This window comes from Dermochelys coriacea, chromosome 6 (assembly GCF_009764565.3).
Source record: "Dermochelys coriacea isolate rDerCor1 chromosome 6, rDerCor1.pri.v4, whole genome shotgun sequence".
NCBI lineage: Eukaryota > Metazoa > Chordata > Testudines > Dermochelyidae > Dermochelys > Dermochelys coriacea.
Window position 1 is genome coordinate 66,801,434 of NC_050073.1, and position 16,081 is coordinate 66,817,514.

The 16,081-nt window shown below is 39.1% G+C and overlaps 1 protein-coding gene across 1 annotated transcript in view; it reads left to right on the forward strand.

The window, feature by feature from the left end:
• Positions 1-16,081, forward strand: part of INO80 (INO80 complex ATPase subunit) — a 126,829-nt gene that overhangs the window by 40,916 nt on the left and 69,832 nt on the right. Inside the window, exons 8-19 of the mRNA XM_038408051.2 lie at positions 510-563; positions 2,661-2,864; positions 4,349-4,544; positions 4,760-4,827; positions 5,175-5,384; positions 6,042-6,122; positions 7,424-7,519; positions 11,076-11,135; positions 11,704-11,846; positions 13,404-13,488; positions 14,019-14,136; positions 15,221-15,306. Of these exons, the coding sequence (XP_038263979.1) occupies positions 510-563; positions 2,661-2,864; positions 4,349-4,544; positions 4,760-4,827; positions 5,175-5,384; positions 6,042-6,122; positions 7,424-7,519; positions 11,076-11,135; positions 11,704-11,846; positions 13,404-13,488; positions 14,019-14,136; positions 15,221-15,306 (1,401 nt within the window). The remainder of the gene's footprint in view (positions 1-509; positions 564-2,660; positions 2,865-4,348; positions 4,545-4,759; positions 4,828-5,174; positions 5,385-6,041; positions 6,123-7,423; positions 7,520-11,075; positions 11,136-11,703; positions 11,847-13,403; positions 13,489-14,018; positions 14,137-15,220; positions 15,307-16,081) is intronic.

Consider the following 16,081-nt stretch of genomic DNA (forward strand, 5'->3'; position numbering starts at 1 on the left):
TCCTGCCTCAAGTTGAGCAAGAGCGCACTTGGTGGCTGGACCCCAAGAATGTATCAAAAGAGGTACCATTTTTTGTCCTCTTCCCAACAATGACACTTCTCACACATGCCTCAGGGACAGGTTGGGGTGCCCAACTAAATCATCTGCAGAGGCAAAGGACCTGGTTCCAGGATGCCTGAAACTATACATGAAATAGTAAGCAAGGAGTCTATCGCGAATATAGGGTTAGTGGGACAGCTGAATTGTACTGTTTGTTTGTTTTACATAATTCCTTTAACTGTTGCAATACATGTGTATGCCTTCTGTTGCCAGGATGAAAGCCATTCTGATACTTCTGAGGAAGGCAGAAATCCCCATAATGTTTGATTATATAATTAAAGACTATTGTAATGCAGTTATATAGTGCTGTGTGTGTGTATGGTGTTTAAAAAATGGATAATTACCTTATAAAACATTATCAAACCATAATCCCTTAATTAATGGGTATATGAAATTTTGTCTTGTTTTAGGCATACAAGCAAAAAGCTTCAGCACGCAATCTTTTCCTAACCAACAGCAAAAAGGTAAGGGTGGTCAAGCTGTTTTCATATTATATCTTGTGCAAAAAAAATTTGCATGTTCCTGTTGTCTCTTCTTAAGTCATTGGTGTATTTTTAAGTCATTGCTAATATAGCAATTATGGTAGCACATAATTTTTTGTTTTCATTACAGATCCTCTTCCTCTCTCTCCAGTTTTTAACTTATCCATTTATAAGTAGGAATATGACTATTTGCTGTTGGTGATTTCAGTCTAGCTCTTTGGGCTTGATCCAAAGGTCATTGAAGTAAATTGAAAGCCTCCCATTGACTTTGATGGGCTTTTGATCAGGACCCTGGTGAGCAGATGTTCACATCACCAACAATTAGAGGTGGTCTCTCCAGATTGGAATTGGATCACTTTTGCAAGGTCGTATTGGGAATACTGTACTTGCACAGCCACTGTCAATTCTACATCCATCCTTTAGATAGAGATCTTCACACACCAGGTCTGTGTGTGTGGTATGTTTCATAAGCAATAGATGCACTTTTTAAAAAAAAACAAAACATGGATTTTTGGAGATTTAGATCTGTTTTATTTTTAGTGGTAAGAGCTACTTTGTTCTTTGATACAATAAACTAACTCCATTATAGATCACTTTGGGTTTTTTTGTTTTGTTTTGTTTTTTTAACACTTAAGGTCTGATCCTGCACATAATTATTCACATGGTTAACTTTACTACTGTGAGTAATTCCATTGAAATTGATGGGGCTATCGTGATAGTGAAGTTAAGCATGTGCATAAATGTGTGTGGGATCAGAGCCGAACAATTGAGCAAATTTCTGTATAGGTGATTCCAAAACAAATGTATTAATAAATATTCTTAAATCTTTTGTCTCAGCAGATGAGAAGTGCCCCTGTTTGTAGTACAGAAAGTTATTTTTAAAGAGCATTTGATAATGGCTTTCTCAAAGATGTAAGGTTGCACATACATCCTTAACTCTGCCCCTTGTGTGCATATATGCATGCACTAAAATACAGCATTTATTTACCTGTTTGTGCACATAATTCTCAAATAATGCAGTATAACATACTTTTTCTGTAACCTTAGATATACAGTATTAAGAAGCTACATGTGCGTCATTTTGCGATACTAGATAGACACTCCATGAAAGACTTTATATGAAAAATACACAGTAAGCATTATTTACAGAACACACTACAGACTTAGTGTACTACATAGAATAATTGTGTAAAATATCTGCTACGTGTAGGCCCACCTACGTGTGTAGCTAAATTGGCTTTATACTTGACTGCCTTATCCCTTGACTTGAACCGAAGGAAGACTTTGCTGCTAGTTGAAAAGAAAATGTGTCCTACATGTTATTAAAATACATACATTAAGAAAAAAAGAATTTAACACACTGTCTAAGCCAGCAGAGATTTACTGGACCATGATGACAAGGAAGTTAGCATAATAGAATGAAAAAATACAATATGGTACACCTTTTATTTAAAGTTGTAGGAATAATTGTATGATGATATACTGTATACATTATAAATAGTATGTGATCATGTAATTAAAGACTATCATAATGCATATCTAAAGCAGGTGTAGGCATGGACAGCAGAGGAGTTAAAAAGCCAATGGCCACTTTACACTAACACACTATTGCTACCATTGGTGCAGCCTCACTCTTGGTAACAGTGAGAGACATTAGGGGGTAAAGTGTGGTGCAGGCAAGGTCTATGTAACTTGCCCACAGTTATACAAGAAGTGTGTGGCAGAGCTATTGTTCAAAATCAGATCTCCTGAATCCCATTCCAGTGCCTTAGCCAGAAAACACCATCCCCTTTGAGTGCTTAACCATTCAACTTTGATGTTTTTAATGTTGGGCTTTGTAAAGAATGTTTTGTTTGATAATATATCTGTGGAGCCTTATGGAAGCTCTTTTCTTCTCTTGTACCCCACCCCCACCCCAAAATAAAAAAATAAATCAAAGCTTTATAAATAAGCACAGCATCAAAGGGTCAGCCTTGGTTGTAGGAATTTGCAGCCTTGCAACACCTAAATGTTGCCTTTTGGTGATGGTGATTTTAAATCTTTTTTTCTCTGTCCCTGAACCCTCCCTCTTCACCGCAGCTGGCCCATCAATGCATGAGGGAAGTGCGTCGAGCTGCTATCCAGGCCCAGAAGAACTGCAAGGAGACTCTACCACGGGCACGTCGCCTCACCAAGGAAATGCTTCTCTACTGGAAAAAGTATGAGAAGGTGGAAAAAGAACACCGCAAACGAGCTGAGAAGGAGGCTTTGGAGCAGCGCAAACTGGATGAGGAGATGAGAGAGGTAGGGCCAAAACACAGACTACTGAAAATTAATCTGGCAAGAGCTAGAGCATGGAGCTGAAGCACAATAGTCAGGGTCTTTAAACCCCTGACAATCAAATTCACTAACTGTTCTTCCTTTCAATGATCTTCCAGAGATTTTCTTCCACTGTATCTTAAAAGGATTTACCAGAATCCTCTGACAAATTAGCTATAGCCAGAACCTTCAAATTGCAAGAATTACAGTTACAGATCATAATGTTGGATAAAGAGGGTGTGACTAGTGAGATGTAATGTGTCTGACTTGCACATAGTGCTCAGTGCTCTCTATTTCTAGAGGATGATCTTTTAGTGATTGTAACTCTAGTTCTTCCCCATGTTCAGAAATCAGGCTATTTTTCAATTCATTGGTGTGTTAGGCTTATTTTATTTTAAGTTATGCGTAGAGCATAATAAAACATATGGAATTTATCTTCAGAACACATAAGAGCAATCGAGGACCAAATTGATAATTGTTCTGTGGTCCCTTTGACTTTGTGATGCCAGTGCAAAGGGTTCACAAAGCAATCAGATGACCTGCTCAGGGAGTACCCCAGGAGCAGTATAGGGATGAATTCAGGCAAAATTAGTTATTTTACAGGAGTTTTGTGAGGATTTATGTTCTCCTCATACTTACTTGCAGGTGAAAGAACCTGGGACATTAAAAATAAATCAGTCTACCCAAAATTACAAAGGAAGTCAGCGATAGAGCTGGGATTAGAACTCTGGAGTTCCTGATTCCCAGTCATGTGTTCAGATCAAATCATGCCTTTATTTATAGTGTATTCTGCATCCATCCCATCTCCCAACCATTTTGTGAAGCCTTTCTGCTGTTTTAATGAATACGCTAGCTTTACCATAGCAGTTGTATAGCCAGATCTAAAAAATGGAATTTATCCAACAGAATCTTGTTGAACACTGAGCATTCCGCCTCATTCCTAATTTCTCTCCCTGGTGCTGTTTTACCTGAAGATGCATTTTGTTTGTTAGCGCCATCATTATTCTCTCTTGTGAGTGAGTGAATGGTAAAACAGTTACCACAGAGTTAATTACTGTGACTTAAACATGTATGAAAACTTTTAGTTGGACATGCAGTTTTTCAGCCACCTGGACACTCCTACCTAATTTTTACATTGCAAAGAAAATTGCTAAGCTGCTTTTCCCCAGGTCTTGGTGTTCCTGGTCATGGCTTACTGTGCTAAGAGAAACTCTAAGCTCATAACCACTGTACATTTCAGTACAGGTATTTGTATGATGAGTGTTAGTGTGCAACCAGTATTCCAGCACTCTGATACCATGGTGATGAGTGCAATATAAAAATTTAGATTGTTTATATGTAACAGGGTTAAAAAAGGTTGAAACTTATAACTTGCTTGCATGTCTGTCTTTTTTTCTCTTCTTTAAACATTAAACCTCATTTCATTTCCCCCTGCCTTTTTTTTTTTTAAATAAATTCTCTTGTCTCAGGCTAAGAGACAGCAGCGAAAACTTAATTTCCTGATCACCCAGACCGAGTTATATGCCCATTTCATGAGTCGCAAACGAGATATTGGACATGATGGAATACAGGAAGAAATCCTGCGCAAACTGGAAGACAGCTCTACCCAAAGGCAGATTGATATTGGTGGAGGGGTAGTGGTCAACATTACCCAGGAGGATTATGGTAAGGCTAGAAACAAAATTCCAGCAGGCCATAGGAACCATTGGAGATGATGGTTACTGTATGCAGAGAGTTATACAGACCTAGGGGCTTCTGTGCTTGGAATATTATGTGAAGAAGCCCTTCTGTAAATCATTGGAATTTATCCATATCTTAATTTGAGGTGGTACTGTAATATGGTTAACTGATGTGTATTAATGTGGTGATATTTTTTTCAGATAGTAACTACTACAAGGCCCAGGCTCTGAAGAATGCAGAAGATGCTTACCAGATTCACCAGGCTCGGGTGTGTATTGCTTGGGTGCTTGAGGTGGAAGGGGAAGTGATGTAAATTGAAGAGACACTAGAACCAGAATTTTCTATAGTGATCTTTCAAGTCACCTTTTTAATTATGAATGCTAAGCTTCTTTTAATTTGATTGTTGCCCTGTTCATTTGTGAACATCTGGGAAACTGGAGGGCAGAGAATTGGATGAAAATAAATTGTATAATCAAGCTACAGGGACAGCCGTATTATCCGTTGCTTTGAAGGGGACCATATGCATTAGCATGTGAAGGATGAGAGACCTTTTCCCAATGAATTTCTTGTATTAGCTTGCATCCTGTATCTTACCCAAATTTTCACCTTGTTTAGACCAGGTCATTTGATGAAGATGCAAAGGAGAGTCGGGCAGCTGCTCTACGGGCTGCTAACAAGTCTGGCACTGGCTTTGGAGAGAGCTACAGCCTAGCAAACCCATCTATCCGGGCTGGAGAGGACATTCCACAGCCTACCATTTTCAATGGTAAACTGAAGGGGTACCAGCTGAAAGGCATGAATTGGCTGGCCAACCTGTATGAGCAGGTATGCTAGTGCTTCTTGCAGCCATTTACACTTCCAGGGACAAATTCAATCCTGGTGTAATTCCATGGTAGCCAGTGCAGTTATACTAGGAATAAATTTGGCCCCTGGTCTCTATTCCAGATCAAAAGATCTTTTATGAGGTGTAGAAACTCCTCAGCCTCGTCCCTCATCTTTCTGCAGAAGAGAAGAGAATATTGTGTAGCTCCACCAAACAAGTATCCCTGACCTTTTAAAGAACTAATAAGATAAAATTGTACGTGGTATTGGCCTCTAGATTTTTCATTTGCATATTTATGCACCCTCACCAAAACTAGACAGAAAAATGGAGAGTTTATGCACATTGTCATTCTTTAATGCCTAGCTCAGTCTGTAAACTGGAGACAGCCTTGCATTTGAACACAAACATGCTTTAAATTAGATTGCAAATTGCAGGCATGTTGAGGAAAAAAAATTAGGTTGGGAAATGGCTGAAGCGGTGGAAGGAAGAGATTACCAATTCATAGAATCACTGGGGGAAGAAGATGTAGGAGGTTTCATATTGATTATAAACAGGGCTGCCTGACTTCACTTTGGTCACTTTGATGGCATGTGTTCTGATAGCCCTACATGTGTTATGGAAAACTGAGGTAGAGGTATTCACATGTGGGTTTTTTGCAGGGCATCAATGGAATTCTTGCAGATGAAATGGGTCTGGGTAAAACAGTCCAGAGTATCGCTCTGCTAGCACATCTGGCTGAGGTAAGTGAATTCTTTGTGACCTGTATACCTGGTGGAAGACACATACTTAACGTGATTGAACTGGGTTTTGTTGATGAATTGAATGCCTTAAGATGGTTACCTGAAAGGATCCTATTTCCTTTCAGTGTGCATATCCTTCTAAAGATGCAACTTTAAAAAGAGAATATGCATACTGAATATGCATACTTGGCATCCAGAGATCAACTCCCTTTGATTTAAGCGGAAGTCTTTTATAAAAAGGAAGGATAAAGACCCAGGGAGAGAAGATGATGCAGTTTTATCTGTCCATTGATTTGTAAGACATGAACACATCAGTAGGAGGGCAACTTGAGTTCTGCTTTTTGAAGTCATTAAGCAAGAATTCCTACTTCCCACTGCTCTTTGCAGTAAGGAGCATAGTAAATCTGTCTTCTTTGCTTCTCTCTTTACATGAGAGATGCACCCAAAATAGCCTGCACCTTTACGTATGTGCATAGAATTTCACTGCGAGCTAGATTGTCACCTTGCAATCTGTACTATATTGGGAGCAGTATGTAGCTATATTGCCCTAAGAGAAGAGCAAGAACAGAATTGTGACCGAGAGGCAGTTTGGTGCTTGTTTTCCCACTCTGACGATGAAGGAAGTAAGATGAACCATCCTTCTTTCTGGCTCAGGTTAATTCCCCTTCCATGCCAGCTTTGCTGCACTGGTAGCCAGCATGTTGAAAGTGCATGTGGAGGCAAAGCTTCATCCATTTCCTGCCCACCTGTGTGGAAGGGAAACTAGCTTCCCAGAGAGGCTGTTCTCCCTATTGTGTTGTGAGTCATGATTCTGGAAGCCAACACTGGACTTTACTCTCCCTTACTCCCTTGTGTAGGCCAGCTCATGATTGGACCCTGTGTCAGTAGGCCTAGAATTCCTTGTTCACCAACATGAATGTGCTACTATGTGAGGAAGCTCAGGTTTCCATGCCACCTTAGATTTTTTGCTTGCCAAAGTGGCAGATGCATTGAGCCCTGGGTAAGTGGCAGTAGCAATAAGCAAATAGCAATTTGCAGAAAGTGAGAGACCGGTCAGAGTTTGAATTTAGTGTTCACACATCCAATGGCTGTTTGCAGAGCAACATTGTGGTTTGAAAGGAGGCCACATTAAATGTTTAATCTGCTGAAACTAGCTGTGCATCACCCTGCTGTGTTGGTAGGAAGCTTTGTTATGATCTGTATACTTCCCTCTCTTGTGAAGCCCTTGTCCTTAATTAATCATAATGCTGCGTGAAACTGTTCCTGTTTCCCTCCAGTTGATTTGTTTTTTCCTATACCAGAGAGAGAACATCTGGGGACCTTTTTTAATTATTTCACCTGCCTCTACACTCAACAACTGGCATCAGGAGTTTGCCAGATTCGTTCCTAAATTTAAGGTAACATACATATATTCAGGAGACTATTCCTTTTGGCTCAGAAAAGTAACTTCCTCACTCCCTTCAGCTCTTTGTCACATCTGGATGATCTGATCAGCTCGACATTTGAGAGGATGTGAGGGACATGATTCTGTGATCTTGTTCCTGACCTGCTCTTCTGGAACATTCTATTGTTCAGAACTTGAGTTCCTATCACTTGAATTCCATTACAGACACTCCCCGGGTTACACAAAGACCCGACTTATGCAGATCCGCACTTACGGAAAAAGTTCAGTAAACTAGAAATAGGAGTTGTTTGGGGTGGGTGGTTTGTTTTTTTTTTCCCCCCGTAATGGTCAGGAGTATGTTTCTGAGTTACACAAGCCGTTCTGGAACGGAACGATTGTGTAAATTGGGGAGCGTCTGTATTTTCATTTTGGGGCAGATGTTTCTAAAAAAGCACCTCATCAGTGAAGCATTTAGATTCTGCAGTGACATAGCCATGGAGATGACACAGTTATGATTGTGCCTCAATGCCAGGCAAGAGAGTGATTTCTGCATCTTCTGCATTGTCTGTAGGATTAGTGCTTTGTTGTGGGTTGTTCAAAATCCATGTCTGAGTGACAGATGGTTTAATTGTGAACTGAAACAGCTTTAAAAATTTAGAGGGAGGAAAAACTTCAGCATCATTAAGCGAAAATAAAAAATATTCAAAAAGCAAGGAGAGTAATGAAGCACATAGCTGCATATATTAAGATAAAATAAACATTTTTAAACATATTGGAGGATGAAATATGAGAAATAAGGAACTGCTGCAAAATAAACTATTAATAGTACATCCATGGAAAATATTTGAGTCTTGCAAAAGATAAATTGGAGGAAAATGAAATTACTGATGGAGCCAAATGAGCGATCAGCGTTACCCAAAAGAGCCATCATAGTGTGAATGATGGGAAATGTTTACAAAAAGAAAAGGAGTACTCGTGGCACGTTGGAGACTAACATTTATTTGAGTATAAGCTTTCGTGAGCTACAGCTCACTTCATTGGATGCATTCGGTGCCACAAGTACTCCTTTTCTTTTTGCGAATACAGACTAACACGGCTGCTACTCTGAAATGGGAAATATTTAGTGTGTGTGTGTGTACATATATAGAGAGAGAGAGAGAGATAATATATACTCAGGAGACGCATTAAAGAGCCACAGTCGGAGTATCACTGAGTGCTAAGGAAGTATGTGAATAAAAGAGAGAGACAAAGCACCCAGGTAGCTATGAGTTGCACCTACAGGCAATAGAAGGTTATAGATCAAATATCTGAGTCATTATCAAATATTTTTAAGTAACCAGTATTCTCCAGTAGCAAGAGACTGATTAGAAAACAATAAATGTAAGTGCAGTTCTTTATAAAAAATATAGGAAAGAATAAAATGCAAGGTGTTTAGGTGTAAAGTGGTGCACTTGAGAACAAATACTTCCAAATTTAATAGTCTGAATGCCTAGTATTAATTAATATTGTAAAGGAGGGATCTGGGAGTATTATATGAACTAATATTTAAATTGTTGGTCCAGTGTGCAGCAGTGCTAAAAATTGTTGGCTTATATTGAGTAGCTTTTTATGCAAATCACTGATTAGGCCACATTTGCAGTATCATATCCAGTGTGGGTCATCCTATTTGAAGAAAGACACTGCTAAAATGGAGAGTATAGCACATAAGGCTGCTAAGGTGATAAAAGAAATTGAGATTTGTGTATGTGAAAAGTGTAATAAGAATGGGATTATTTAGTTTGTCATCTCCTGGTCAGTTTTTCTGAAGTAGTTAAATTAGCCAAGCGTGGTGATTGTTGAGGTGATTGGACACTTGGGTTTAAACGAAGAGGGAAAATACTAGAAGAATTAAGAATTTACAAAGAGAGTGGACAGTTGGAAAGGACATCCAGCTGAGGCTAGAGACAAGTAATTTTGATGTATTTCACTGACGTCTGAATGTGAATGTGGCATATAGGTAAAGAGGTATGGATCAGTTTTATATGGGAAAAACCGGCTTCTCTTTCTGGCATTGTAGAAGTAATTTTAAAGTGACTATTTTTGTCTTTAGATTGGCTGTTTTTTGTTTTAAAGATACCATTTTCCTCACCCCTGGAACAAAACAATTTTTTAAAAAGTTTTACGTTTTAAAAATGTTCATAATTTTTAAAAGTTGTAAAATATACACAATAAAAATCATAAAACTTTTCCAGCCCCAGAGTTCATGATCTGCTTCTGATCATACATAACTATGTAGTTAATATGCCTACATTGAAACATAGGTGCTGAGTTCCTTCAGGGCTATGGTATAATTCCTAAAATAAAAGGCAGATCTAGTTCTGTATAATCTGACATCTGTCCCCCTGCAATCTTTTTTCAAAATGGCAGAAAGAACGTTCAGCATTTAACTTAGTTAAATGGTAACCACAGGGATTTCTGTGAGAGCTGTAGAAACTAGGGATCATCACACAGGGGCCAGGAAGCTGTTTAGGGAGAGTTGTGTATGTGGTTTTGTTTGTTTTCTTCTGTGCCTCAGAAACCAGTATCCTTTTATGCTCAATACCAATTCTGTGCAGTTCCCATATCGGACAACAGATGGCAGTAACTAGTTACTCTGAATTGCTGTTTTCAGAGTAGCAGCCGTGTTAGTCTGTATTCGCAAAAAGAAAAGGAGTACTTGTGGCACCTTAGAGACTAACAAATTTATTAGAGCATAAGCTTTCGTGAGCTACAGCTCACTTCATCGGATGCATTTGGTGGAAAAAGCAGAGGAGAGATTTAAATCTCTCCTCTGCTTTTTCCACCAAATGCATCCGATGAAGTGAGCTGTAGCTCACGAAAGCTTATGCTCTAATAAATTTGTTAGTCTCTAAGGTGCCACAAGTACTCCTTTTCTTTTTTCTGAATTGCTGTGGAGCTAACTGCTGAGCTCAGATCTCCCTACATGGAAAATGGCTCAGCAGGATCCTGAGTTATAAAAGAATTAATAGAATTCTGTGGCTGTTGTGCTTGTTATTTTATTTCTTCCCTGAGGCAGTCCAGTAGGGATTACTTTACTTTTAGCCCATAGTAAAATACTGAGGCATAGCTTTGAAGCACAACAATAATTGTGCCAGTGAAGAGGGGAATTAAATACTAAGGGAACCACTGATCATTCAGGGATGTCCAAGAGTAAGTTGCTAAATTGGCTAACAGCCATGGGCAAACTTCTTTCTACAGTGAACTGGAAGAATATCAGTATTATTTTCTTGGAAGCTCTGACTGGAAAAGGCCCCAGCTGCTTTGGGGCTATTAAGGGATTCTCTTAGCAGTTTCTCCTTGAGTAACTAAGCTGCTTGAGGCTTTTGTTTGGAAGATTCTGTTCCTTAAATATATGTAAATGCTTTCATATTTCCTCTGGGTTAGGAAAGACGTTCTTTGGTTGTTTTGGTGGTGGGGTGTGCCACTCTCTGAGGTTTATTTTGCTTTTCTGTGGAGAACATGACATTTACAGTTTTAGTTCAGGTATATCAATATTTGAAAATAACTTTTGTACTTTTGACTTGTTCTAGGTGCTACCATATTGGGGAAATCCCCATGACAGAAAAGTGATCAGGAAATTCTGGAGTCAGGTAACATATGCATCCGATGAAGTGAGCTGTAGCTCACGAAAGCTTATGCTCAAATAAATTTGTTAGTCTCTAAGGTGCCACAAGTACTCCTTTTCTTTTTGAAATACAGACTAACACGGCTGCTACTCTGAAACCTGTCCTTTTACCCTCACTTCTGCTTTTACAGACTAAAACAGAAACTGCTGATATGTTCTACAAAGCAAAAGAATGAGTAAATATAGAGTTCTATCTTCTTCATCCCCGTCTGCTTCACCTTTTTTTTTATTTATAAAAATAAAGTGAAAGGACTGCCCTGTTCTGGGTAACAATGTAGGGCATACTAGAATTCAATCAAAGCTACTGCATTCTGCAAATAAAGCAGAGGACTTCAGTGTCTGGCATTATTGCTGATGGTGCTTTAATAACCCAACTCATTTTTTAAAAAAATGTACCAAATTAGGGAAAGGAAAGTATAATGGTGATAGAAAATTATTGAATGGAAGTATGAGACCCCAGTACAGATGAACAAACTCTTCATTCCAATGTGTTTACATGATCCAGATATGTGTCTTTCATTTTGTGGTTATAGAAGACGTTGTACACTCAGGATGCACCTTTCCATGTGGTGATCACTAGTTATCAGCTGGTGGTCCAGGATGTGAAGTATTTCCAGCGAGTGAAGTGGCAGTATATGGTGCTGGATGAGGCACAGGCACTCAAGAGTAGCTCCAGGTAATATTTATAGCAGAAACAAAATCCTCTCTTGCCCAGGAATCTTTTGAGTTGGTAGAGAAAAGAGAGTTGTGAAAACACTAAGAATACATGAGTTGATAAGAGTTAAAATTTGAAAGAAAGGTTAAATTATCTCAGGAACTGGCAGAAAAGTAAAGACTCCTTATGACATTGCATTCTATTATGCACATGTTTTTAAGGCACCCAGCAGGGAACCTTAGTTTCTCCCTTCCCCCTCTCAAGGTCCCATTACAACAGTCATTTTGGCTGAAGAAGGATTAACAAGTTCTAATGTCACCTAGGAGGAGTGCAAGGCACTCTTCTTTCCCTTCCCAGAAGGAATAAAGATCAAGTTAGTGCTGAACACTACTATGTGCAAAAATTAAACAAGTAGGCTACTACCCGAGTCGACGTAACTGCATACCTTTGGGGAACTTAGTATTCACATCCTTGAACTTACTGTAAGTGATGTTTTTCATGGAAGGAAGTTACCATTTATAAGTAAAAGCTACCTTTCGAAGTACCTGACTGTACTGAGCGAGGTGTTTATATGGCTCCATCTCCATGGATTTGAATGCCTTGGTATTTGGTCATATGTACCAAACATGCAAAGTGTAATTACAGAGTAACCGTAGGATAGAAGTAAGAGTGGGAAGGGGGTTGTGGCAAAAAAATGGTGTGAAATACTTGTAACAGTCCTCCACCTCAGCCACCAGCAAAGACATTCTTAGATGCTGAATGGTCTGTGTTCATTAATAGCCATATAATGCTAACATATCCGTTAAATACAGCATTATTTATTTGTATTGTAGTAGCACCTAAGGGTCCCAATCAGGACTCGGGGCCCCATAAAACCTGCAGATTGCAGTATAGCCCAGCAACCATATCCAGGCTTCCGTATTATAAGGTTGATGCCCATGGTGGTTCCTGTCTGTTCTCAGCTGTCTATTGTTTGTTTATTTAGTAAGGTGCTGTCTATCTGTCTTTTCTTCTTTAATTGCTTCTTCCTAATTTTTTCTCCGAAAATTGCCACTCAGATACTTTGGTACTACTTTTCTAAATGTTTGACAGCCCCAGAGCCAGGCTTATGCACATTCATGAGCTAGCCTCTTCAGGAATTTCCCATTCTAAGAGGACTATAACATACAATTCAACTCCCCTTACATAATGGCCTGTAAATTTAACTTTGTAACAGTGCAAAAAGTATATGTCACCATTTACTTGGGGTACCTTTTTGCTATCTTGAGGGGATGAATACTTCAGTGACTGGCCTTTACTGATAGCCAAACACTGACATGTTACAAAGTAAATAAAAATACACCTGTTGTGTGTAAGATAAACAGTGCTAATCTCTTTGACCTCCCATAAGAACCAAATCTCCCAATGGGGCAAAGGGGGAGTATTTATACTCTTGTCAATGTTACCCAGTGCCCTCTTAAAGAAAATCATTCCAGGAACAGGTCTGAAAAACGGTTGGTCCTAAAATGTAAACTTAATTGCTCTCCTTTCTTACTGTTTTTACTGTGGTTCATTTTTTAAAACATTTTTGTTGGTCAGTGTCCGCTGGAAAATCCTACTACAATTCCAATGCCGAAATCGACTTTTGTTGACTGGGACCCCCATCCAGAACACCATGGCTGAGGTAAGCAGGAGGCTAGCAAGAGTTGATTTTTGTTCAAAAGAGTAATTTATCCAAAGACACAAAGAATAGTGAAAGAATTGCAGTACTCCTATGTGCTCATGTGTATACTTGGGGGTTTGTCTCTATACCATGCTGTGAGCAATAACTGAGATCAGATTCAAAAGGGATAATGTGGCCATATCCTACTCATTAGGGAAGAAGTATGATTGAAGGTTGCTGATACTCAGTCATCCCTAAATCATGGGATGAGAAAATGACTTCTGTGCCATTTTCTTCAGCATGGTGAAGTCATTGCTCTTTACGTGGAAATACGCCCTGACATTGGTTTGAAAAGTTGCATGTATCTGGCTTCTGTCCATTGTGAAAGGAAGATGAGACCACCACTAATTTAGTCTGCTGAGCTTGGAAGAACACGTCATTTGATGTTACTTGGCCCATAATGCTCTGCAATAGGTTGAGATTCATGATCATCCTGTCTAGAATGGGGATGGCTTTCACTGATTCGCTGCCTCTTTGCCGCTCCTTTATAGCTGTGGGCTCTGCTGCACTTTATCATGCCAACGCTGTTTGATTCCCATGAGGAGTTCAACGAATGGTTTTCTAAGGACATAGAGAGCCATGCAGAGAACAAATCTGCCATCGATGAGAGTGAGTACTAATCACAGTAGGCCTCAGTTTCCAATTTGCCTGCTCTAGTTGCCTATAGGTTCACTTCAACTCTAACAGTTGCATATGTGGAATCTGCCGTTCCGATACAGAGAGGCAAGTGAAGTGGCTCTGATTGATTGTCATTTGGACTGGGAATTCTGCAGGACAGATGTTGTTGTTAGAGATAGACACATCTTGCTTCTTATATAGAAAGAAAAGCTACTCACAGGGTGAATCAGATTTACCTCATATTTGCTGCCTCCATTTCCTCCCCTATTCTAAATGAACAAGGAATGATATTTAAAATATTGTACATTTTATACAGCTTTTATCATGAAGGACTTCTACGTGTTTTGTAGGCTGTGTATGATACAGAGATTGTACCACTGACCACTGAATAGCAGCCACCTTTTTAGTGAAAAGATAACTATTCTATTTCAGTAATGCTACACAAGAGGTTTTAGGTGAAGTGAAGCCTAGAATACAACAAACTGGGGGGAATTTAGGTAGGCAGAATATAACTATATAACTACATGCTTTTGAATTGGGCCAGAATATCAGAGTTAAACCATTGCTTTTATGAAAAGTGTCACGAGTTCTTTAATTATCAATGGAGGGTCTGAACTTCAGTTTTACTTCTCATCCAAAAGACTGCTCATTTGCAATGGCACAGTTGCTCTTTAGCACTGTGTTGGTTCAAGTCTGACTCTGGGAGAAATTTGCCAACTGTTAATGATGACTAGCTTTATATCCTAATAGTATTGAATGAGCTGCATGATCAAGTATGGTCTTCACCTTTTAATAGAAATTAGATGATGATTGTATGTCCACAGAGTTCTGCTCATCGGATTGTAATACATACTATGCTCTAGAAATGCATTGCCTGAGGGAGAGATTTAGGGATTCATGGAGTTATCAGCCTGTCTCAATGTGCTTATAAAAGTACTAACTTCAGTGCAGACAGATCAATCCTGAGACATGCCTGAAGGGAACTGAGTGAGCAAGAAGGGTTTGAGAAGCAACTGGACATGGTATAGTTTCTGGTCATTGGGGCAGTAATCATGTTTTCTCCCTGGCATTTCAGACCAGCTGTCCCGCTTGCACATGATCCTGAAGCCTTTCATGTTGAGAAGAATCAAGAAGGATGTGGAAAATGAGCTGTCAGACAAGGTGCGAAACAAAATAATTTGGAAAGCAAGCTCTGCATCTGGCTTACTTTCAGTGCTTCTCTTCTCAGGTTTTTAGTTCATATAAATTCATATGTGGATCTGTTTATCTACAGCTGACTGAAAGATCAGAAAAAAAATCACCCATTCACATCCCTTTCACTTTTGCTAGCACATTCCTATTAGATCACACATGTATTTAACTGGAAAACTTACAAGAGTCCATTAATGACCTCCTCTTCTACAAGTAAAACCATTAATCCGAAGATTATAAACAAATGATCCTTAAATCCGAGTAAGCTAATGGAAAAGTCAGTATATGAACTGAAAGGGACTAATACAGCATTGAAATATCTAGAACAAACAAGAGCCCCACAGAGCACTAAAGGCAAGATCCTCTCAACGATATGAGAATTACCTAGTGTCTTTAAAAAAATAAAATAAATACATGTTGAGTATTCCTTGTTTTTAATGCTCTGTAATTTCCCTTCCTCATTGCCTGTCTCCCCACCACCTCTTTATCTTCCTTTGAAAATGCTCCTAAGTAAAACTGCAGTGATTTGATAAACCTTAGAGCAGAAGTTCTCAAAATTGTCGATAGTGTCGACCACATATACATACAGAGATTGTCTTATGGATGCCATCCCACCATTCCCAGTTACATAATATCACTGTGGTAATTATAGCAATTGACTATATAGAAAATGGGGTTCACTCACTGTTGAGGTGCCTCATTGTGGCCACATCTGGGGATTAGCTCCATTCATATCTGATGCCCT